The sequence below is a fragment of the Symphalangus syndactylus genome, chromosome 6 (genome assembly GCF_028878055.3).
Source record: "Symphalangus syndactylus isolate Jambi chromosome 6, NHGRI_mSymSyn1-v2.1_pri, whole genome shotgun sequence".
NCBI classification, from domain to species: Eukaryota; Metazoa; Chordata; class Mammalia; order Primates; family Hylobatidae; genus Symphalangus; species Symphalangus syndactylus.
This window is the reverse complement of record NC_072428.2, coordinates 86,528,321-86,554,396: the sequence shown is the minus strand read 5'-3', so window position 1 is coordinate 86,554,396 and position 26,076 is coordinate 86,528,321. Positions and strand designations below refer to the sequence as shown.

Sequence of the window (26,076 nt, the reverse complement as noted above, 5' to 3'; positions counted from 1 at the left end):
TTAAAGGAATTATTTAGAAAGAGTGGCATACCAAAATTTAGGCATGAAACAAGCAAGCAGGCTATGGGGTGAGACAGAAGTAGGTAACTGAAGAGTCTGGTTCCAAAGGATGGGACAGGATAGTCAAGGCAGTAAGAAGCATCAGTGTTAAACTCATGGAAAGTCTATTGCAACCTCTATTGTGGGAATAGAAAGGGAACATCAAAGCACAGGGCAAAATTCATGGTTACAAACAAAAGCAGAAACCAGAAATGCAGGCAAAATGCCACTACATAAACACAAATGTGGATTATATCTTGACAAGGGATTGCATTTATCTGGGTGTTGGGCTGCTGCAGTGAGAAGAGAATATGAGACTGAACCAGGGACTTTGTGAAATAAAGCTTGATTATAATCTGTGTCTTGGACCAGAAAGGCTCTTACTGGACTTGAACTCAAATTTGCATACAGGCAAGTACACTTAGCTGCAGTAGGGAATAAAAGCAAGCACGATTACTCTTTCTTTATTTTAAACTAAGACAAATTCAAAAACTGGACGCCTGGATTTATTTTTCCTATGCCTAAATCCTACTCACCTTCAGAACTGACACCTAAACTTCCCTAAGATGAAGGTCCTACTTTTCTCTTGCCAGTATTCCCAGAGGCTTGAGTCCTCCACTGAATCCTGAGTCAGCCTGGGGTCCAACAAAGTGATGCTGGAGCACAGTCTCTGGCTCTGTGTATAGCCACTGCTGTTTTCTCATTTATGGTGTCCCTTCTTATTATTACTTCCTAGTGAGCTTAGTGACACTAAATACAGCCTATTCAACAGTCACTACCATAATAGAAAAAGTCAGGAGTTAACAGAGAAGTTATTTCTTATATTCCTTATTTTTGCCTAAAGATGAGATTTCCTCCATTCCTTACCCATCAGATACCACCACCCTATCACCTTTATTGAACCACCAACCCCAGCCCTAAGCTTGGTCAACTTAGATAAAAGAGTAAAAGCTTTTTCACTTTATCTATCCCAAAGCTTAGGAGGTAACTTGATAGAAGTAATACCTGTTGATAAAATCACCAGAAGCTACGTAACAAGGTGAAGATAGTCCCCAGTATGAGATAAAGGGGTAAGTCATAAGAGTCACTGTGGCATCAACCACCTAAAGGATGCAGCATTCTTGTTCTAGGGTTTCTTTGTTTTAATAATTAGTTTAATAATAAAGCTTGGTGGTAGTACATAAAATTTATTTTCCTAATCAGGTAAAAATTAGATGTCAAATTTTCAAAATTTTAGCTACATGTCAGAGAAAAAGAATACTTATTACATTGTTCTAGTATACATGAATCACAAAGAAAAAAAGGACTCTTTTTAAGAAGTTTGCAGTTTATGTTCAATGTATTCTCTGAGTAACCCAGAACAACTGATTTTCTATGGATTACCAACAAACTGTTGTCCAAAGCACTGCTGAGCTGCATTTCCATGTCGAACATCTTGTCTCCGGAAACGCCTGAAAGAAAGTAAATGCATTTAGATGTTCATATTTTCAATTTTCCAGACTTTAAAATGCAGCCAATTGCATTAAATATACAAGTAGTATTCTGCTACTGAAAAAAATGATCATTCATATGAAATAAGAATAAAATCCAAGTTACATAGTTTTTCATATTTCCATTGTATGTTATTCAGTAGTTAAGATCTATGTTACCCTGTTCTTTATTTACGTAATGTTGAATTCTGGAAACTCAAACAACAATGGAATATATTTCTCTTTACTTTTTGTTAAAAATTTAGTTCAACAAGAAATCTTCTAGTTTGAGAATGTCTTGAATGGTAAAGTATTTGAGCAGAGAAAGACAATGGGATTTGAAGTAAAGTATTTACTGAGTACAAAACAGTTATTTTGAGTATAAAACTCCTATATATATAATAAAGCGCAAATGAAAAAGGTGTTAAAATCCAAATAGTTTGTTCTATAGCCATTATAATCAATTAGTACAAATAGAATTTCTAAAAATAGGACATAAACTAATAATATACTGTAGTCAGCTTACTTTTATTCAGACACAACATTGAGGAAGTACATGCCTCTATTCAATGTGATAGTGTGTTCTTCATGTTTAGCAGGATTTTGTGCACTAGTGGGACTCAAGAAATATTAGTATTTTCCCCCTCAATCTGCCTAGTATAATTAGAGTCATTTCTAGTATTGTTTTAATTACATAGATTGTTTAGATATACAACTGAAAAAAAATACAATATTCTGTATCTGCAGAGAAATTCCAGAATATATATGTTTATATATATATAACATTATATATATAAAATTCCAGAATATATGTAATATACATATGTTTTGAATATATATAAAACATTATATGTATGTGTAATTCAAGAATATATATATAATGTATATATATATAATATAATGTTTTGAATATATATAAAAACATTAGCAGGGCATGGTGGCTTACTCCTGTAATCCTAGCACTTTGGGAGGCCAAGATGGGTGGATCAGGAGGTCAGGAGTTCGAGACCAGCCTGACCAACATGGTGAAGCCCCGTCTCTACTAAAAATACAAAAATTAGTTGGGCATGGTGGTGTGTGCCTGTAGTCCCAGCTACTCAGGAGACTGAGACAGGAGAATCGCCTGAAACCGGGAGGTGAAGGTTCCAGTGAGCCAAGATTGCACCACTGCACTCCAGCCTGGCAATGAAGTGAGACTCCATCTGAACAACAACAACAACAACAACAACAATATATATATATATATATATCTTTAAATATACAATATAACATTATATATAAAATGATTTAATATGTAAGCATTTTTCTGAGGAATTAAACAATGAGAATTATCATTAGTATTAATAGTATTGAAATTCTAAAATCAAGAACTCTGGCATACTTAATTTAGCTTAGAGATTAAAATAGAAGTATTACATAAAGGTGGAAAATACCACTTGCTTCTCTAATTCATGGCATTTCTTCAAGACTGAGGGAAAAACAGAAGGCAAAGCAGAAGTTTTACCCTAGAGGGTGATAGCATAGCTCCCAAAGTGACAATGAGATGCTTTAACCATATGCAATGATGAAATTTGGAAAAGTGAACCAGACTTAATTCCCAATACCACCACTAATGTTCTGTATGATCTTATGCATATTTCTTCCCTTTCCTGGCTCTTTGTGTCCTCCCTTGTAAAATAGAGGTGGTAAAATGACACCTAAAATCTATTTCAGTCTCTCTTTTTTTTTTTTTTTTTCATTCTAGGGTGTCCTTACCGTCTCTAAATAACAATAATAGAATGCTATTTCAAGAGATCAAGTGCTTTCTCACACAGGAGTTCAGATCTTATTTAACAAATTAATAGATATTAAAAACTAGGGCAGATCAACATCTCCAAGCAATTTTTGGGATTATGACCTGTGTACAAAAGTATGTTTTAGTTTTAGTTTGTTTTTTAATGTAGAGATTGCGGATTAGAAAACCTTACCTAAAAACCTGAGATTTTACAAAGTTAATATTAGATCTGCCACTTGTATCATTCTACTGAACTGGATTGAAAATAGAGCTTATGAAAAAATAACAAGCAAAAGTAGAAAGTTGTATGATTCTGTATTGTTTTATACTAGTATGTACAATTATTATACAACTAATAGCAGATCTAGATGAGAATTAAAATGCTGTTGTTAATCCCTCACTTTTTTGAGTATTGCTTCTATATTGAGAACCTAAAGCCTGATGAGCAATAATGAATAATGGATAGGAATAAAATCAATAAAATGAGAAATGGCTTCCACTTTGCCGAGATGGTATTGTATAAAGATTATTATACAAGTGGTATGAGGATAAGCAAGCAACAATCAAATAATTCTAGATAAGCAATGTCAGGCACTGAATGCAAAAATATTGCCGACAGTTATTGGAAACATATATTTGAAAAGAAAGATACCACATTCTCCAGCAAGGTTTCAGTTCATTTTATACTATCCCAGTATAGTTGTCCTTTATTTCAGTATACATATATACATACACACATGTATATATTACACATATACATACATACACATATGTATATATTACATGTATACATATATACACATATATATTACATGCATACATATATACATATATACATATATATTACATACATACTTATATACACGTATACACGTATATATTACATATATACATACACACATATACATGTATATTACATATTTACATTATATATATATATATGGAGAAGTTTCAGAAAGTTGAACAAAGTTGCTTTCATTCTCAAAGTTGCGTATTATTCTTATATCTCTAGTCTGTTAGACATTTTTAAAGAGAACACTGGAAATAGACAAAATACGAGAGCAAGGGGAAGAAAAAGATTCTAGCATTATAAACCATAGTGTATTTTGGAAGATCATTTTAAACAAGTGGTTTGGATTGTGAATTAATGTTTTCCCCCTGTTGACTCATTTTCACTCTTTGAGCAGAAAAGTATTTATTTTAATGACCTGTTTTCAATTTCTGCTTCTATTCAGGTCTGAAGCAAAAATGATCTGCTATAAAAGCAAACTATTTTACCTTCATGTGTTGGAACTTATCCAAAAAGTTCTCCTCCAGGGGTAAGTGATGGTTCAAAAGAATTTGACACCACTGAAAGATCTCCATTACATGTCACTGAACTGAACTAATTCATTTATGAGCACGGCTTCTGATTCCAGCATTTCATGCCTTCCTGTCTACTATTTTTCTCATTCACTTGACTTTTTCTAAGTAACTCTTTTTGTCCACCACATCTACTGTATTAACAAGCTCAGGGCTGTACACTGTTAAAAGATGCACCATATAAAAAAATTAACTATGGAAACTGCTCAATCAAAATTCATTATCACTACTGCATGCCTAACACAAAACCCTGTCATTCATAAGCATTTGCTGCAAGGCTTGTAAACACTTTTATTGTTGCTAATGACAATAAAATAATTAATGCTGTTATTTGTGGTTAAATTCACATTCTACTCTCATATTCTTCTATTTCACTCCTGACCCATGGAACGGCATGCCTGTTTTTAAGCATTCTATTTCTTTGTGCAGACAATTAATTCCCTTTGACTAGAATCTTCTTATATCTCTACCTCCAAGATTAAGCTCCAATGTCAGATTATCTTGAGAGTTAAATAAAGTATTACACGCATTGCTCTTAATCCAGTAGCTCATTCATAGTAAGTGCTCAATAGCAAGCTACTACTATCATTATCTACAATTCCATTCTTCACTTTAGGTTCCAATTTGCTTTTGACAAGAGGTTATGCTTGTTTCTTCATATCCCTTGCACATAGTACAGTAATTGGCTTAATAGGTGAATACACTAATAATTAATATTTTCAAATAATTAGATAACTATATTCTTCAATAATTGTTTTCAAACATCAACAAGCACTTCTGCAAAATCAACTAATTTGCTCAATTCTTTAATACAGTTGGTAAATTTAGTTCAGAAATGTCCTCTCAAAGCATAATTTTATTATCTGCTTATTATATCATTTTTTAAAAATACTCACTGGAGTGTTAATTTTGCTCAAGTAAAATTAACAAAAGTTTTGAATTAGTGAAGTTTTAATGAGATTCTGCTATATATTTGAACCTATAAAACAAGAACTACACTAAATTGGGTTAAATTATATTCTGAAAAATGTTTACAGAAAAGTAACCCAAAGTTAAATAATTGAAGTTAACACAAACTGTTTTTCAGTAGGAAAATTGTCTATACTTCTATTGTTTGCTTTATTTTGTCTTTGGTCATTTTATGGCAAGAATAAACTGCTTATTCTGTAAGAAATAAAAATACTTTTTTCCTGAGGTATTTCCACAAAGAATGCACAATTTCATATGGCTTGAGTGAAGCGATACCCTTATTCTTCAAAATACTTAACTGCACCTCAAGATCTCTGCTTAAAGAATCCTGGGATTTACCTTCTGTAGGAAATGGCAATGACCTCACAGAATTGTAGGCATTGGAGTTTGGAGGTCTTTAAGTACCTTTCATTTGTGTTGAATTAAATCACACATTTCATTAATTATACAGGTCATGCATTTGCCTAGGAGTTAAAATATTCACTTTCAAAATGAAATAAATGAAGACCAGCTGGTAGAGAGGACATGGGGCAAATGCAGGATGTATTTTAGAATTTCTTTATTTATTTTCCTTTTAAGTCTTTGAATCTCTCATGTGTGGTGGCTTGCCATTTCCACATTTTAAGTTTATCTGAACTTGTTTCATGTCTTGCAGCAAAAGTTTCAGAAGAGGGAAAAACTGACTCAAATCTTGTTGAAAAAATAAAAGGTCAACAGCATGTTCAGCTCCAGTCTCTGTACACAATAATTAATACATGTATTTTCTGGAAAACTTCAAGTTTAGAAAAAAAAAAAGCATTAGGGTTTTCCTAAGCAAGGGAAATAGTTAATCAGGTATCACGTCTCACCTTTTTGCATGTGTGCCTGTTGGGTAATACCGGGAGCAGGATATACCATCCCAGGCACAGTAAGGGTCTCGAGCCAGGCAGCAGTCAGCACAAGCACTTCCATACATGTCACAGTGATGGAATCTGACTTGAGCCACAGCAGAAGCAGATCCAATATACAGCTGTTGCTACAGAAATCAGAAAGAGGTCACTAGCAGAAATGGACAAAACTTTCACTGAGCTATTACACCTAGTTTTCACATTTATACACAATCACCTCAGAAAAAGTTCACTTAAATTTAATTCACTTAAATTAGCAGTTTCAGGAGTCTGAGACCAGCCTGCTCAACATGGCAAAACCCCGTCTCTACTAAAAATACAAAAAATTAGCTGGGCATGGTGGCGGGTGCCTGTAATCTCAGCTACTCTGGAGGTTGAGGCAGGAGAATTGCTTGAACCTAGGACGTGGAGGTGGAACCTGGGCGACAAGAGAGAAACTCCGTCTCAAAAAAAAAAAGAAAAAATTATAGCAGTTGTTCAATATAGATAATAGAATATTTATACTTTCATTTCTCTAATATTTGAGAAACATTCATAGACATAAATGCATAAATGCAGGAGTACCAAAATTGCTACACTGAACTTGACAAGAAATCAAGAAGCTGTGTTCATTATCTTGCATTATCCAACACTGTGGATCTTCCTTTAAAGATCTATAGAAATGGCTGGGTTTATGCCTGTAGTGGCTTATGCCTGTAATCCCAGCACTTTGGGAGGCTAAGGCAGGTAAATTGCTTGAGCCCAGGAGTTTGAGACCAGCCTGGACAACATGGCGAAACCCTGTCTCTACAAAAAATACAAAAATTAGCTGGTAGTATGTGCCTGTGGTCTCAGCTACTCAGGAGGCTGACATGGAAGGATGACCTGAGCCTGGGGAGGTTGAGTCTGCAGTGAGCTGTAATTGCACGACTGAACTCCAGCCTGGGTGACACAGTGAGACTTTATCTCAAAAACAGAACACAAATCTATAGAAACAATTAATAAGAGACTTGGAAAGCAAATAGTCTTTTAAATATTGACATATAACATTTAGAAGAGTGATGTGTATATCTATCTATCTATCTACAGAACAAATGGCTGAACATTTAATATCATACCTTTCCTTTTGCCTGAACATGAAGGATTATTTATAAATAAATTTGGGGCAATACATGCAACAACTTTTCTAAAGAAGTTTACACCAAACTGATTTCAGTGAAGTGAAAAGGAGGTGTGTTTCCTTGTACACTATTGGATTATCATTGTTCTTGCACACTATTGGATTATCATTGTTACCATTGTTTTTGAAAAACATTAGTGAAAAATAACAAGGGAATAAAGTGTTATCATGATTGTAGAAGTAAAACTACTCTCATCTTCCTTTCTATAGAGATAGAAAATGAAAACATGTATCAAATGTAAATCAAGACAAATTTTTGTCAGAATCAATCAATGGACATAAAGTTTCAGTCAAACAAGATTAATAAGGTTTAGAGGTCTGCAGTATAACACTGTACCTATAGCCATTAAACATGTATTGTACACTTAATATTTTGTTAACAGGGTAGATCACATGTTAAAAGTTCTTACTACAATAAAATAAAGTAATAAAAGAAAAATAAAACTGTAATAAGTTCATATTTAAGCACATGTACTAATGTTCTCATATCCTTTGACCTTAGCTTACATATAGAACACACACACCTACACACACCTACGCGTGCACGCGTGCGCACACACGCACACACACACACAGAACTTACCCGCTTTGAAGAAATCTCCATAGAAATAATAGGAACTGGATCCTGAAATTTTAAAAAAGGTTTCATTTTTAAGAAAATAGTATAAAAACATTTACCTTAATATGGTTGTAAACTCCTGAAATTACATTACTTATATAAGTGGTTCTGTAAGTACTGTATAGCTTTCATTTTAGTAAATCAATATGCAAATACAATTAAAATACAGCTTTAAAAACTGTTTTCTAACGGGGTGGGCAGATATGCAGATGAGAAGAGCAGCAGGAAATCTAACCAACTTACTGTTTGTCTCTGGAATATGATTTTTGAATTTGCATTTGAATATTACTTGTGCTTTGGAAACTCAAGTATCTTTAAATAAAATAATAGAGTCAGAATGTTCTTTCTATTAAAGTAATTGAATCATTGAAATGAAACTATTGTGTCTTTCAATAGGTGTTAGTGCTAATAAACCAGGTGATTTTAATCATTTGAACCCAAACCTAAACAAAATATTTTTCTGTTGGAGTGATCATTGTGAATCACAATTAACCCAGGATTCCTTGAACAAGATGAATAACCTGATTGTCTTAGAACTGCACCAGAGGAAGGACAATTTATACCATAGTTTTGGGTACCAATATGTTGTTTTAGGATTGTTAAGGCTGGTGCCTCCCTAAGGAGCACAATAAACTCAGTACAGCTGTGCAAGTGGACAACCACAAGACAGGTGAAATCCACTCTGGGGATGATCATCCTTTGAAAAGCTGTTTGTTAAAAGGGAACTGATCCTCTATGTCAGTGTTTTTTTTAAAATTTTTTATTTTTATCTTAAACTACAGAATCTTTATGCTTTCATACATTCATTCATTTATTCATTCAGGCAACAATGTTTCTTAAGAGTTTACATGAACAAAACACTGTGGTGAGTGAATATTAAACATATTTCATTTTATAACAAGAAATGAAATCTTATGTAGAGTCCCAGAGTGCAAAATAAACAAAAGCATAGCTGTTCTGGTTGATATAGGATGGTGGTTAGCTTTGGGTGTGGCTCTAGGGAATCTGTGTTCTAGTACAGCAAAGGCAAAATGTACTGCTTCTCATTTATAAAATGTTTTCACATCTACCCATTATAAACATATAGAGCCAATCTTTGTTATTCACAGATTCTGGATTTGCAAATTAGCCTACTTGCTAAAATTAGTTGCAACCCCAATATCAAGACATTCTGTGTTTTTAACTCATGGGCACACGCATGCTCAGAGTGGCAAAAAATTTGAGTCACAGGACATGCACATTCCCAGCTGAGACGAAACAAGGCTTCACTCTGCTTTCTTGTTTCAGCTTTCATAGTGTAAATAGGTATCTTTTTCATGGACTATGTAGTGCCAAGGTTTTCACATGTCTGTGCTTTTTGTTGATGTTTTGTTTTTAAAATGGCCCCCAAGCATATTGCTGAAGTGCTGTTAAATGTTCCTAAACTCAAAAAAGCTGTGCTGTGCCTTAACATTGAAAACTCTTTCCTTAGATAAGCTTCATTCAGGCATGGATTATAGTGCTGTCCGCTGTGAGTTCAATGTTAGTCATCAGCAATATACATTAAATAAGGTGTCTTTAAACACAAACACACATAAAAGAAGGTTACATATTGATAAATATTGGTAAATATTGATAATTATGTTATAAATAGAAATTTGCTGGAACATAACCCCGTATTTCCAATGGGAGCAGTGGTCAGTATTCACTAGTTCAGTGTTACAATGACTTTAAAGACCAAAACTGCTGCAAATGATACGACTTGATGTGTGTGTGTGTGTGTGTATAAGTGCATATGTGTGTTTATATATGCACACATATATATGTATACACACATACGCATATATATACACATATGCACCTATGTATGTAAGTGTATCTGCATATGTAATTGTTTTTTCATGTCTTTTTTATTATCATTTTCTATTGTTTTTCTTTTGTAGTAAATTCTTTGTATAATTAATGCACTTCATAAAAAGCAGTACGCTTATCTTGCCACAATGTTCACAATATGAAAATGTATTTTTTTTGTCAGTATTGATAGTACATTTCTATAAGATGTGACTGTAATACTGGCTCTGAAAATTATATGTAGTATAAATGTTATTTCTTTATAGTCACAGTTTATTCACTGAAATTCTTTCCATGCTAGGTAAATATTGATCTCTCAGTTGAAAAGTCTGTAACAATCAAACAGATGCATTAGAATTTGAAATAATTCTTCACTTATATTAGCTCCGAATCCACAACACACCCGTTAGGGAAAAAAATGGACATAGTATCTTTCCTATTTACATCTCACTTGTAGTTGTAATGCATAAATTTGGTCTGTATTTTTTACTTTAAATACCTTGAATATCTGGAGTTCTTCTAGAATTACTTCTTCCATTGATTCCATTTCTTGGTTGTAAATTGTGATTACTTTCAGCACAATTCCATTATCTGTAAGAAAACAAAACAAGAAATAAACTAGAATCTGTGTCACAGTCTGGTTTTCAAAAAAAACCATGTAGCTGGCTGGGTGCAGTAGCTCATGCCTGTAATCACTTTGGGAGGCCAAGATGGGTGTATCTCTTGAGGTCAGGAGTTCAAGACTAGCCTGGCCAACAAGGCAAAACCCTGTCTCTACCAAAAGTACAAAAAAAATTCGCCAGGCGTGGTGGTGGGCACCTGTAATCCCAGTTACTCGGGAGGCTGAGGCAGCAGAATTGCTTGAACCTGGGAAGCAGAGGTTGCAGTGGGCAAGATCATGCCACTGCACTACAGCCTGGGGGACAGAGAAGCCTTTATCTAAGAAAAAAAAAAGTAGTGACTATAAATTCAAATAAGATTTGAAATCCAGATGCATGAAACATTTTAATCACTGTCAGTTTAAAACAATACGATTACTTATAAACTCATATTTTTAATTAGCAAAATTAATTTTATATGCGTGGCCAAAAAATAAGAGGAAATAATGATTTTTTTCAAATAGTTTGATCCAAAAATCAAATCATAGATTCAAAAATCAAAATGTCTTTTAGAATTAATAAAACATAAGAGAGACGCCAAATTATTCTAGCTACTTTTTCTGTGATGCATGATGCAAGAAAATTTTTTTACCGAAAGCTACTTTTATGGTACAAAACTATACCTTTAGTCTTAGGGAATATTCCAAGCAACACACTGTGAAACTCATCATATATATAAAACACACACATACATGCAAGCACACACAGTTTTGGCAAGAAAAAAATCCAAGTATACACCATTGAGAGAAGTGTATGTACCAATCATTTAGTTTCCATAATTATCATTTATTTTTAAAGTTTATATTCATATTTTAAAATTCCATCTCATTTTTATCATTTCTGATATTCTGAACTTGTTCCTTCCTATAAAAATTTTAACAACACATTAATTTGCCTATACAAATAATTTAGTATAATGCTAGACATAATTTAGAATAAAAAGAGCACTTTGAATTTCTTCTCTAAGAGTTTCTATGCTATTTCAGCAGTTTGTTGAAATATTATCAAGTCTTATGGATGAGATAATAAAACTGGATTATAATTAAGCTAATAACAGTTACCTGTATTGTATACTACCCAAAGGAAACAAAAATTATCATCATTTTGAAAACTAAGCACACATATTAAATACTTGACAATTATATCAGGCCAAAAGCAAAGATAAGACTCAAATGATTAATTCGCAATTAGTGATTTTTTAATAAGGACCATATATGTATTGTATTAAAGCCAATGTCTAGTAAATATTGGACAAAATAACTACTGTTTGTGGGATTTTTCAATGTTGTACCCATTTCACATTCATCAAACATGTTCTTTTTTCTGAAAATCTGTGGTTCAATACACCTTTGAGTTAAACATGGTGTATATGGCAGCACAAATATATGCTTCATATTTCTGAAATTCTCTGGAATTACTTTGATCAATATGACAAGCAAATATTTCTAAAAACATTCTTGGACTGTTATATGTGGCTTCTGCTTTCCAGGGCATTTAAAAATAACATATTAGGTTGGTGCAAATTTATTGCTGTTTTTGCCATTAAAGTAACAGCAAAAAACCGCAATTACTTTTGCACCAAACTAATACTTTAATTACTTTTATCAAATATTAGTATTGATTATGCAACTTCTAAAAATTTTGTTGGAAGTCACTATGAGTGAATTTATGGCCAAGTAATTTCAAGTTTGTTAAAGAAATCTGATGACACCGTTAATCTTGAACCCACAGTGCTGAGCATATTATTAACATTAACTTCCTAAAATGAATGAATAAAATACAGCCCGTACCAGAGATCAATTTCTAAGAATAAGATAGACGTTTTCTTTTTTAAATCTTTGTTTTAAAAAACAAAAGGATGGCTGGGCATGGTGGTTCACGCCTATAATACCAGCACTTTGGGAGGCCGAGTCAGGCAGATCACCTGAGGTCAGGAGTTCGAGACCAGCCTCACCAAAATGGAGAAATCCCTGTCTCTACTAAAAATACAAAATTAGGCAGGCATGGTGGCACATGCCTGTAATCCCAGCTACTCGGGAGGCTGAAGCAGGAGAATCGCTTGAGCCCGGGAGGCAGAGGTTGCAGTGAGCCAAGATCGTGCCATTGCACTCCAGCCTGTGCAACAGAGCAGGACTCCAGCTCAGGAAGAAACAAACACACAAGACAAAAAAAGCCACAAAAAAAAACCAAAACAAAACAAAAACAAAAACAAAAGGATTATTGGAGAAGCCCAAGCACCAATATTAATATTAATATTACATCCTGTTTCCTGATCTGGGCTTATGCCAATATCTCTTGAGAATTATATATCTATGATGAAAGTCATGTATGTTAGAATGCTCACTTCTCTAAAGATCAACTACTGTAGCAATTACTATGCTGAATAAGAAGAAAGACAATGAAAGAAAGAATCATTTTAAACACTTTAAAAATGACTAGGATTTTAAAACACTTCAAAGAATTTGCTACATACTACTCTGGAGGCTGAAAGATTTCAAGTCCTCTTCTACAAGTTAGATCTAATGTATGGGTTAATTGAAATTACAAATTTATTTGAAAATATCACCTTTAGCATATTTATCTACTTTGTTTTATTAATGCAGGATATTATTGGTAACATTTGGCCTGCTTGGTACAAATGGTTGATATTGATGTGAACTCATAAGAATTGCTGTGTTTAGAGATTTAGGTGAAGTTATTGTCTCAAGTTCCAAGGAGTTACAAAATCTCCAGGACTCACTGAGCAAAGTCAGTAATGGAGCTGGGAAACTGACAGAACTGTTCTTGCTATGACACTCTACTTCCACTATGAGAACTTCTATTTGGAACCAACTTTGTTCATTAACATCTATTATTCATTTCTTTACTTATTCATTTATTCATATGCATGAAGTATTGATCATGCAGAAGGAATTATGTGCTATGCAAGCCCCAAATCCTCTCTTTGTCAGCTTCAATATTTCTCACATCTGAAAAAAAGCCACATATTTTGTTGGTCAAACCATGACACTTCTGACAATGAAAGTGGTAATATTCCCAGACAATTGGCCTAAACTCTTACTATTGCAGCCACATGAGGTCTCTATTTCAATCTTTCTCATTTTGGATTAGCAGTGTGAAATGGTTTAATGGATGGACAGATTTGTCAATAGGTGCTTTTAGAAATATTATTAAAATTATTGAATTTAAGGGTCAATTTAAATATCTCTGAGTACTTTCTCGTTTCTTTACCTGTCCCAATAAACAAGACATCATATTGGCCATCCTCAGCTTCCACTCGATCCACTGCTATTTGTTTCAGGTTATATTTTCCATCTGTTTTTACCAATATTGGTTTTTTATGGGCAGGTTTTATGGCCTGGTACATTAGTGGGTGACTTCTTGCAAATCGGATGGCTTCATCCGGATAGTCCTTGGTGGTTCCGTATCTCCCTCCGTTTACTTTGCTGGCACACTGAAAAACAAGTGGATCAGATAATTCTTTTTGCCTTACACCCAAAGAGAAAATTTATAATCAATTATGAGAAGAATCAGAAAAACTGAAGATGTCAAATTAGTCAATTGTGCATTTAGAAATATTTAGTAATCATATATTTTTCTTTTTTTTAACTTTTATTTTAGGTTCAGAAGTACATGTCCAGGTTTATTATACAGGTAAACTCATGTTGTTGTACAGATTATTTTGTCACCCAGGCACTAAGCCTAGTTCCCAATAGTTCTTTTTTTCTGATCCTCTCCCTCCTCCCACCCTCTGACTTCAAGCAGGCCCCTACGTCTGTTACTCCCCTCTTTATGTCCATGTTAGTAACCATACATTTTTCGTTACAGAAACGGAATCTTCCTCAGAAATTGGAAAGGCTAAATTATTTCAAACATGCAGCACTAGATATACAGAGAAACTAGATAAATTCTGGAATAGTGAAGTATAGTTACTATCAAGACTTTGGGGATGGTAAAAATGTTTAACATCATACATATTCAAATTATTTTCTCTGTTTTTGAAATTTGTTTTTTTTTGTAATATAAGTTAAATTTTTAAGGGAAACAATCTATTGTTCATACGAAGAGAAGAAATCTCTTTGTTGTGTTGAAACTTCTAACTAAGGATCACAACTGTACAAAATAGCTTTACCATTATTGAATCTATGATAATATCATCAGTGATGGTTCTGATTGGCTCACTGACTATAGAATTTTAGTGGTTCAACATAAAAACCTATTCAGATGTTATCACTGTTAATTATCAATGGCAAAAAAACACTCTCTGTTTACTGTAATCTATATGAATTTGTATTTTTAATGGATTTGACAAAATAAACTGGGAAAACAAGAAATATGTGCTATAACATGTCAATTTTTAAACCACTGACTAAAAAATTAAATACTCAACAGTAGCTTAAGTTACTCATTGGAAAACCTTTAAATGCGTTGATTCATGCTTGTTAGTAACTGCTCCCTTATTTTACATATTTTCCTCCAGAACTAGAAGCAATTGCAATGATTACCTTGATAAAAATTTTCCACTTTAGAGTATAAATACAGTAGTTTAGTAATCAGATTTCACAAAGAGGGCATTTATAATGGTGTGGTTTTTAAAATCAGACCATATTTCCTAATTTGGCACGGATTTTTCACTTGAGTGTACTTTCATGATACATAATTGGAAACATTTTGGACTAGCTTGGAAGCAGTTCCATAACCAGCCACTTCCTCCAAATCTCCTTTAAGACCATGTGGTTCAGGAAGCATTTCCAGCAAAGCCACAGGAGTAGGTTTTCTCCATTTAAAATTGTAATTTCAATCAATAGAGTGAAATAAAATATACTTTATGTCTTACTGGAAGTAATAATTTTCAGCTAGTGAGAGAGAGTGATTGAAATGATAAAGCCTTAACACTTGTTAATGGAGGTAAGGTTTGTTTCCACTTTGGGCTTTTGCTCTACAAAAACACTTTCTATTTGACTTGCAAGTAATTGTGGAATCAGCGTAGTGATGGGATTTCACCAGCTGCTTGTAAAAGTATAGATGTTGACTTGTGTGACAAGTTAAATCTTTGTTCTCCATAGCTCACATAGCACATACAATGATCTAAAGTTTTTCCAACCTAGTTGCACAGAGGATGAATGATACAAAATCATCATCTCATCATCACCCTCACTATCATCATCAGTTTTAGCCATGTGTGCTAAAAGCGCAAAAGACTGCACGCCTAGCTAAGAAGAATCTTAATAGTATATTTCAGAGACAAGTGGTAGAACTTTTGTACTCTAGTGATTCCTTTGTATTGGCATTTCTTTCCTAAGGGGCCAGCAAGGATGTTAAATGAGGTGCTAAGGATTCTGAGGAGGTAGAGAAAAAAACTTCTTATAGATTTCCTACAATGAGAAGTAAGGAGACAGTTTGGCCTAGGGAAATTAGAGGCTGATTTAAATATTAGAACACACAAATTTGGTGACATTGTCTTGCTTGGAAATTATATGTGGTGCTAACTCCTCTGAAGAGGCTGAGAGGAATATGATGTTTATGTTACTGAATGTTTCTGTGTTCACCAGTACTTTTAAAAATAAAATTTCAATTGGTGTTACTTAGCCAAAATATCAAAACAGTACATATTTTATAATACTGCTGTGTCCATTATATATTCTTTTTATTAAATAACAAGGATAAAACTTGAGATTTGAAAGGATATTTCTTCACTACATATACTTTTCACCAAGCATACTTTTAGGTATAGTATTCCTTAATTGTTTATCTGCAAAGTCTTGTAAAACACATGAAACAGTGAACAAAATATTACCAAAAGTGCACTTAAAAATAAGAATTATTTGTTATATAACTAAACTTACAGAACCAGGCCTTGGATAAGGGACTTTTCCTTCATAGACTGACCAGTGGTATTCAGGTCCTTCCTTATGTGCATATGGTCCGTTGAAGGCTGCCCGAATGCTAGACATGTGATAGACACATATAGCATGCCCGCGAAAAATATTACTGAAAAATACAAAAAAGATAATTATTATTCTGGAACTAACTTCAGGTCATCTAGCCAAATACCCCAGCCTACAAAGATAAGAGTCAAGTCTTTTGGGTAAAGTAGTTGCAATTTCTTTAAGCAAAGAATATTCTAGATGTTAATTATTGCAGTATTTCCAATTTTGAAACTCTGAAACTTACCATTTTCTTAATTGCCTACTTAATACACTTGAAGATGGCACTGTTACAATGACAAAAATAATGCCACTTCACTTATTTCTAAATCTCGTATTGTGTTTTTATATTTTTTTATTAAGGGAGATCTGGCCTTCATATTAACAAAGACTTATTCCCAAGTTGAATTACTCATTTAGATATTATCTCCTTTTATGTTGTTCTATTTTCAAAGTAGACAGTGTCCTCTTACTCACTATGTTGTTAATATTGCTACAAATTCTATTAAGATGTATTAAGTTTCTTAATGTATATGACTTAAAGAACAATTTAAAGTCTTATGAAAATTTAGGCCTTTTTTTTCCATTTTTTAGCTGGGGTTCATGTAGACATTAATATGCTTGTATATGCCTTCCTCCAGTCACCAAAAAGTGTCTTTAAAATTACTTTAACTATGTAAAACTTAGATCCCTCATCTCCAGAACTAGCAGAAAGCAAAAAAATTTTCTTGATTAAAATTTCTACTTGACAGTATAAAGGCAGTAGTTGACTAACTGTGGCAAGTTTTATTGAAGACATTTGTAATCAGATTCTACAAAAGGACATTTTTAAAGATTTTTTTAAACAATCTTGCCATATTCCTTAATTTAGCATGAACTGAATGAATTATAACATTATCAGAATCTCTGTATTGTAAGAATCCAAATAATTAATGTTTGTGAAAGTGTTTTGCGAAATTCAAAGTTCTATATAAATAAAGTTTCCTACATCCTGAGACACCTGTAAAACAGCAGTTATGTTACTGTCCTACACCCCCAATTTACACATTTTATAAGACACCTTGAAGCAATTGGAAATGCCTGGGATACAGGGAACACTTGAGATAGTCTCCTAACTAAAGTGGTAGCACACCTTTGATCACCATTCTACAAATATCAATCCTTATGTCAGGTAACAGCTGGGAAGCTTTTGTTCTCAGATTTATATAAATTGAACAGTCAAAATAGAAATTATAGAAGAAAATAATGTCTTATGTTTGATTTCTCAGAAAGATCCATTATGCTATCATTTAGGAAAATAGCTTATAATCTGATCATATTAACCCATAGAAAAACCAAACCAATTATTCCATAGCTTTAATTTATCATATAAATTCACTGAATTATCATGCAACATATGAACTATTCACAGCATAAGGGAGGAGATGAAGTTAAAACGTTAAGTACTCTCCATGCACTGTGATAACTACCAATCTACATTAACTATTTTTCTTTGCATCAAGGAATAATTGATAGACAAATTGTTTCCATGTTTCTCTGTTGAAGAAAAGGTCTCTTTGCAACAGCAGGATTCTTGTCTAAAGAGATGTGTTATTTTCTCTAAGTAAGCATTAGAAACTACCTGCTGAAAAATAACAAACTAAAGCTGTGTGGAAAGACCCCACGTAAGCACTGTATACATAATTATGTGACAGTTTATGGCTTATATGATGTAAAAGAGGAATTCAGTAATATTATTCTAGCCCTGTCAAGAGAATTGAGGTATATTCTTCTTTATCTTTTATCCTAATCATTTTACCTGCACTATGCCTTACCTAGAAAGATACTCAGGAAATTGTCTATATAACCTTTTAACACAAACTGATTCTAATATTTTTATTTGCGTGTCAAAATACATGAAATAATATTTTATCCATTTTTACAGCACTTTACTGTGGGTTAAAAAAATACAAAAACATAAAAGGGAAAACAATAGATTATACATTTTAAACTTGAGCAGCAAATTTAAACGATAGAGAGAAAATGATGAACATGTGTTCACTATGAATCAACGTAAGAGCAGGAAAATCAGAATAAAAGAGTGAGAAGAGTGTTCTATGATTAAGAACTCGAGAAATTTTTCTTGGATATGACAATTGATAAGTATTGGAGAACTGACTTAAATCAGTGTTGGAGGAGAAAGTTATTTCAAGCAAGATAAGTGAATAAATAAAAATATAGCAATGGGAACTAGCAAAGTAGACACTGACTGGCATCTGTCAAGGCATTATCTTGTCAAAATCAGACCATTAGTGAACTCAGAGGGAAAATGTCCAAAGGCAAGTGAGTAACAGTTGAGATAGAACCTTGAAAGCCTGGCTTGGAAAATTCTATATGATGAATAAAGGAATTATCCTAGACTTTACAACATATAATGACATATTGTAAGGACTGATATCTTACGAACTGTATGTGAAAAAAAAAAATCACCGTGTTCTAGATTAGAGAGTGAAGAGATTAGGATACTGAGCACAGGAGGATTCTGGGTACTATAAACAGAAACAAGATTTGGATTCAGATTGAGCTTTTGAAAATGAAAGTGCATTTGCAAATGTTGGAAAATAAAGATCAATTGGTGATTATAAAGTGTAGAAAATGAGAACAGCAACTGGGTCAATAGTCTTTCAAGTTTACATACACCATGAAGGGAGAGTCCAGTGAGGCATCTCTTGTTTTATATTGTTTTTATTGACTGTATAAATTTCTCACCTGGTAGTGTTAAAGAGTCCAAATATAACCGGATTCTTATGATCTCTGGTAGGTAGCAAAAAAACGTCCTCTGAAAAATTAAAGACCATTCCATCGCTTAGTATTTTTAGCTCTCTTTGCATACAAAGAAAATGTATTCACATAAATTTGTTTAGAACCCGTTATAGATTTTAAGATGTATATTTTCATATACAGTCATACAACCATGACCAAGTCATAACAGAGCTAATCATTCAGCTGTTCTGGGTGGCCTTGAGCTGAACAATAGGAAGGAACCAGACACTGACTCTAAGCTAACAAGATGAGCCCCTTTTTGTTCTTGCAATCCCTTTCCCCCCAGCATGTGTGCCTGGCTAAAATGAAAAGAACAGAAACTTGCTCTATGTTAGATAGAGGTCAAATACACAGAAAACAAGTTTTCTACGTGTCCTAGGGATAAAGTTATAAAGAAGCATATACATAAAAGAGCAAATTTAATTCACCTAAAAACATTTACCTAATTCATCAAAATATGTGTCAATTCCATTCATTCCTGGTACTGAGCAAACGAGTCTCGCTTTTAGGAAAGTGCTCCACTTATTCACCAGTATTCTCTGCCCTCCTACATCATTCTGTGAAAACCAAAAAGGAGGTAAATAGTTACCTAAGGAATTTTGACCAACCACAGATTTCATATTATTAAACATGCAGTTGCCAAGAGTTATGACTTTTTTATTTAACTAGGAAAATTTGGCATAATTCTCAAGTAATGTCACAGGTGCAATTCCCCATAATTTGGAATTTTTTTTTTTTTTAGGTTTCTTCATTCGGCCTTGTCAGTGCACTTTCACCCTGATACATTAAATATATTTTGCAGATATTAAACAATATTAATATAGCAATCTCTCCTAAATAGAATAGCGGAGAGATACAGTAATCATGATTATCACTTTGTTTATAAATAATTTGCCTCTCTCAGGAATATAGAAACACCTATTTCTTTTCTTCCTTTAACAAAGGTAGAAAGCTTTTCAAGAAAGTTTGAAATACACACACACACAACGCCCATACTATATATGTACATAAATATATACACACACCACACACAACATACATATACACACATATTTATATGTAAATTTATTTTCGAACTTCTTAAATGCCAAGGTAACTTTATATTTGTAATTTTATTTGATTCTCTCAATATATGTTGCTACTCCTATTGGTTTTAAATGTTCCCAAACAGCCTTTCTAAATATTCAATAAATTATAGATGGCTTTTTAAAAAAATAACTTTAACCAACTGAATTGTTCAAACATAGCTATGCCTATTATTTGTACTGTGTACTAAAGGAATAAAAAAGGTTTTGATTAAATTCATTAAGAAAAATAAAGTTCAAATTTCTGCATAGGAAAAAGGACAGTCTAATTATAGACTATTTCTTCTTGGTATGGCTTCAATAATGGGGAAGATCATACAAAATACAAGGTCCTTTTAAGATACACCTTTCACTAGATATGAAATGTAGAGGTTGGTATAGTAAATATCAATTGTAGGCAGTCTAAAGAATACTAGAAAAAATTTAAAAGTAGAAACTTACTATAAACTTAATAAAGGCCTGACCATAAGTTGTGAGATAAGCAAGCATAATGAGAGAGAAAGCCTCACCCCACAGAGCCGCCCGACCCTGGTGTAAATTGCATGGGCATTGTTTTCTGCCTCCAGTGCCTTCTCAGTAAAAAAGAAATATACTTTGTTGTCATCTCTGTCTTCATTGTCAGGAATCATGTATGAAGCTACAAATTTTGGTTCTATAGGAGCAAAAAGTAGGAGAAAAAGTGAAATAGAGGTTACAACAAAATGCTAACAAGTTATTCCAATAAATTATATGTCATCTGAATCCTTAAGTTTAACTTCCACCATTTCATAAAGAAATGTTTTTCTTGAATTTTTTTTTACCAAACATTAAAAACTATGTAGATATCTCCACTTTATTTGCATATTAACAGCCTTTTCAGAAATATTACAAGAATATTTAATTGGAAAATAAAAGAATCCAGGAGAAGAAGAATTTCAAACAAAATGCAACGCGAACTTAAAATGCATTCAGGAAAGAACAGATTGGGAGCACAATAAAGATAATCTGTATAAATTTCCTCCTACTGTAGGTAAAAACTAAATGTAAATATAAGTAACATATTAAAGTAAATAAAACTATAATTTATTTTTAATTCATAAATGATCTACCAGTATAGCACATAGATTATTTTAGTTTCAAAGTAGAAAATTTATTTTACGTTTTTGAGATTGTAGTCCAAGAGATTTGAATAAATGTTCTTTGACATGGTATGTAAAATATATGAATGGTATCATCAATAATGACCATGCATTTTAATAAAAATGTGGAAAGTAATTAAAATGCTCACCATAACAATATTCTAGCACCTCCATATACCAGTGGGCCAAAATATAAAACTTACTTCTTACAAAGAATTCTGTATCAATGAATGTCTAGTGGCTTTCCTAGAGTTTTGTCTCTAAAGTGTAATGCAATCCTATTAAAACAAGCAAAGCAGGGCAATCAATTCATCAAAAACTATAGCAATTGATAAAAGTAGACAAAACAGCTTATTGGATGATGGACTTTTCACTTTTCATATATTTGCTTTGTTTTCCTTATTCAAATACTGATTTCTAAGCATTGCTTGGAAGGTATACTGATTTTATAATTAAGCCAATCAATTTTGATAGAAAATGATATACATATGTCATACAATATTTGAATTCAAGAATGTTGCTAGTAAAACATTCTGAAATTTGTAAAGGAATTGTATTTATATTCTTATTATTATCAAAATGGCAACATTTTCCATAGGTTTTATAGTTGGTTTCAATCCTAATTCACATACTCTTCTCCTCATCCTTACCTTTCAACAGACGCTCATCGTCATGCTCAGTGCGGATATGGGCCAGTCGCCCCATGCTGCGGAAGATCGCAGCGTCTCTGCTCCAGTAGTCACTGTAGAGTCCAGCAAACAATTCACTACCTACATGGGAGTATCAGTAAAAAAGAAGTCAGTATTTGTTTCTGGATTTGAAGATGAGGTATAAGTCACAATTATATTAAACACATCCAAATTTAATATGTGTATCTATAATATGTACTTTATGACATCAATACTATTGCTGTTAGGAGGATGGATGGTATAGTAAGACTCCCAGGGTTTGAGTCCAGAGTCTGTCACTTACTAGGTGTGAACTTGGGCAAGTTGCTAAGTTCCCTGTGCCTCAGTTTCCTCATTTGCAAATTAGAAAAGTAATTGCATTCAGTAAGATAGTTAAGAGTAAAGCACTTGGAAGATCAGCTGGTAAATAGTAAGACCTATATGAGTTTTTGGTAAATACCTTGGCTTCCTTTATTTTCCTAGACTTCTTTTAACCTCCATATCATCAGGGCTTTATCATTATTATTGTTATTGTGATGATTACAGGTTTTATATATCAGTCAGCTAATTCAAATCCTTCTTGTTGACAAGATACTGCTATCATGAATATGATTTTAGTGTGGGAACAACAAAGTCTCACAAAGAGGATATAATCCAATCAGTTGTCATTTAGTTTGTAAATCTGTGGCTCAGTCAGATAGGAAGGATATAAAAAGCGCTCAGAATTTAATCAGACAGTCAACAAAATGATTGAAGGAAGTTAGTTGCAACATGTGGTGGCAGTCACAGTCTTAAAATCAGACTGAGAAATTACACAATGTATTCAGGGTCTCAGGAAATAACCATGTGTCTTTTGAGTAAGAAAAAAGACATTAAAATAACTTAAGGGAAAGTATAACTTGAACTCCAGGAAGATCAATAGCTCTGAAGCACAGGGACTTAGAATCCTTTCCCAAAACTCACAAGAGGTAATCAGTGTGCCCATCAGTTTTACCGGAAGGATGTCCTGGCCATACCCAGCTCAGTTGTCCTGTCTGGAGCAAAAATCTCTGGCCAACAAATGATAACAGCAGATTGCTGGAAACAGCAACCTCAAAGCAGAGTAGTAAAATTGTTTTCTTAATGAGTGGCATGTAACATTGGTCTAGTTCTAAAACAGATATGATTATTATATTACATAGTACTAATGCCTTTTTGTTAAGTTTGCAATGTGTATGCATACACATGATATTTAAAGTGCTTTAAAGGTTAAGAGATTTCAAAATTAATTCTATTTCCAACTTAATATATCTAATTATGTAATTAATTTTATAATTAGGATTATTAAAGTTGCAGGCATAAGAATTTGACCAAATATATAAACGGAATTTAAAAGATATTGAATACTTTATTTATAAATTTTATTTATTAGAACTTTAAAAATTGTTTATTTATGAAGGACTTTTTTCCCAAGGTAAGGTCTTTAAAGCTTTGGAAAATTTCAGAAGTGTAAGCATATTTGTATGATTTAACATTTGAGAAAATGATCAATTAAATTATATATAAGATAAATTAAAAGGAAGTTTATTTTCAACTTGCATTAACTATTAATTTTTTAAAGGTAAAGATGATTACTTTTGTCATACCAAATTTAGAATAATATGATATAAATTAAACTCAAAGATTAAAAAAATAAGCTTTAGAAGTACTACTATAAGTCTTTTTCATTTTAAAAAGATAAATAATTCTAATTAGTTTTTCTCTGTTCACAAAATCCTCTATGGATGCCTAAAACACTCTATAAGATACAAATAAGTACAATCTATGGTTTCCAAAAAAGAATTCATTTTTAAATTATATATTCTAAATAAGAGAGGAAAAAGTAAATGTGTCATAGTGTTAACAACTGGTGACTCGAGGTAAGTGGTATACAGGTGTTAATTTTACTTTTACTTCAACTTTTCTTTGTATTTGAAAATTTTCAAGGTCACAGAGTTTTTAAAAAGATATATTTGTTGAGTTCTTCTAGTATATTCAACTTACGCTAAGTGAGAGGTATGATGTAAGGAAAATAACAAAAACTAAATGACGATTTAAATCTGGACTTAACAATATATAATTTGGTAGAGAAAAGTTATGTCAGAACTCTTACTTAAGCATATCATGTTATTTGATAATAGAAAGGGAAAAGATTAACATAATTTTTTATCAAAGTCGTTTAATTAGTGCTGTCTTCCCCAGAAATTTTATGTCTATGTTTGAAGAAGTAGTATTTTGAGACCAAATGCATTCAGTAGTTAGGAATATGACCTGTTACCTGGAATTCAGTCTGCATTATTTGAACATGGATAAAAGAGAGTCATTAAAAGGACTTTGGAATCATCAACTCTATGGCATAAACAACCAAGTTGACCCTTAAAAAATTAATTGACTATTAACACATGAGGATTTCTCTGAAATATTTTTGTCTTTAATTATTATAGTTGAATTATGTTTCCCACACCAAATATAAAGGCCAGCTTGTTAAATGTTTGTAAATATAATTTAATTCGCTAATGTGGGGTGGTCTGAATCTTTAAAGTATAATGGGAATAAAGATTAGATTTCTTTAAAATCACTAGTTTCCTATTCTTTAAATTTTTAATATTTGATTTTATATCTTAAAGTATTTTAGACTTTGATAATTGAAATATTGTTATGAGAAAATAATATTTATATTAGTACACTTCGATTTTAATGGATTTATCCTAATTTGGAACATTATTTCAAAATTACCGTTTTAACCAATGCTATAAAATTAACAAACAAGTATTCCTTGGAGCCACTAGATGGCAGCCCTACGATACTAGATAATACCATATAGAGCAACAATTCTCTGCACAAGAGAAAAAATAATATATTCCCAATGTTACCCAGTTTCCCATTTTGCATTCAGGACAGAGAAAATTGTGAGCAATTCCCATAACACAATATGAACTGTATGACTTAAATTTCAAAGACACTATATAGGTGCTAAAAACGGTAAGCAACGTAAATAGAAACAAATATGTTTCTGTTGGAAATGTTAGGTTTTCCTCAGAAGGGAGAGATATTCCTTTCATATCTTGATATCAATGCAAATTAAAAAAAATTCATAGTAATTGATAATAATCATGTTTGGCAAAATACTTTCCTAAGAAAATTAGAAGAGAAAGACAACATATTAGTGAAAAATAAATAATAATATTAATAAAACCTTAGGTAAAATAATACCTAATAGTAATTAAATAAGTAAAAATACTGGGCATTATTAAAATTTTAATACAATTTGTAGGAAATACATAGTCTCTAATTAAATTTATTATAACTATTTGGTATCAGAAAATTTGTGAATCAATACATTGATCTTTTACAGAATGCAAAAATAACATCCAGATAAATCATACTTTCATGGATTAAAATAGAAAAACATTTTATAAAAAGACTAAAATACCTTTTAGGGCTTCAAATATAACAGAAGAGCTATCTAAGGATTTAGTTTTCTATGTCTATGGAGATGGGCGAATTTAACATCTTCTCACACTCAACGACAGTCTCTATATAGAGAAGAAAGAATAGTAGAAATAGTTCTGCAGTGGAAATCTGGCAAGCCAAGTCCCTAGCTCGAAATCTGCTATTTGACCATCACAAACTGTTCAAAATCTCAAGGTCTCAGTTATCTCTAGAATCAAAGAGACTGCCATGTAATTCT

General features: G+C 32.5%; 1 protein-coding gene across 2 annotated transcripts in view; it reads right to left on the bottom strand.

The window, feature by feature from the left end:
* Positions 1–26,076, bottom strand: part of SEMA3E (semaphorin 3E) — a 277,698-nt gene that overhangs the window by 22,483 nt on the left and 229,139 nt on the right. For both annotated transcript variants that reach the window (XM_055283382.2, XM_055283383.2), the window contains exons 6-15: positions 22,350–22,469; positions 21,091–21,233; positions 19,939–20,053; positions 19,443–19,512; positions 16,614–16,758; positions 13,999–14,221; positions 10,608–10,699; positions 8,243–8,284; positions 6,462–6,628; positions 1,423–1,490 (exon numbers count right to left, since the gene is read on the bottom strand). In XM_055283382.2, coding sequence (XP_055139357.1) covers positions 1,423–1,490; positions 6,462–6,628; positions 8,243–8,284; positions 10,608–10,699; positions 13,999–14,221; positions 16,614–16,758; positions 19,443–19,512; positions 19,939–20,053; positions 21,091–21,233; positions 22,350–22,469 — 1,185 coding nt within the window. The remainder of the gene's footprint in view (positions 1–1,422; positions 1,491–6,461; positions 6,629–8,242; positions 8,285–10,607; positions 10,700–13,998; positions 14,222–16,613; positions 16,759–19,442; positions 19,513–19,938; positions 20,054–21,090; positions 21,234–22,349; positions 22,470–26,076) is intronic.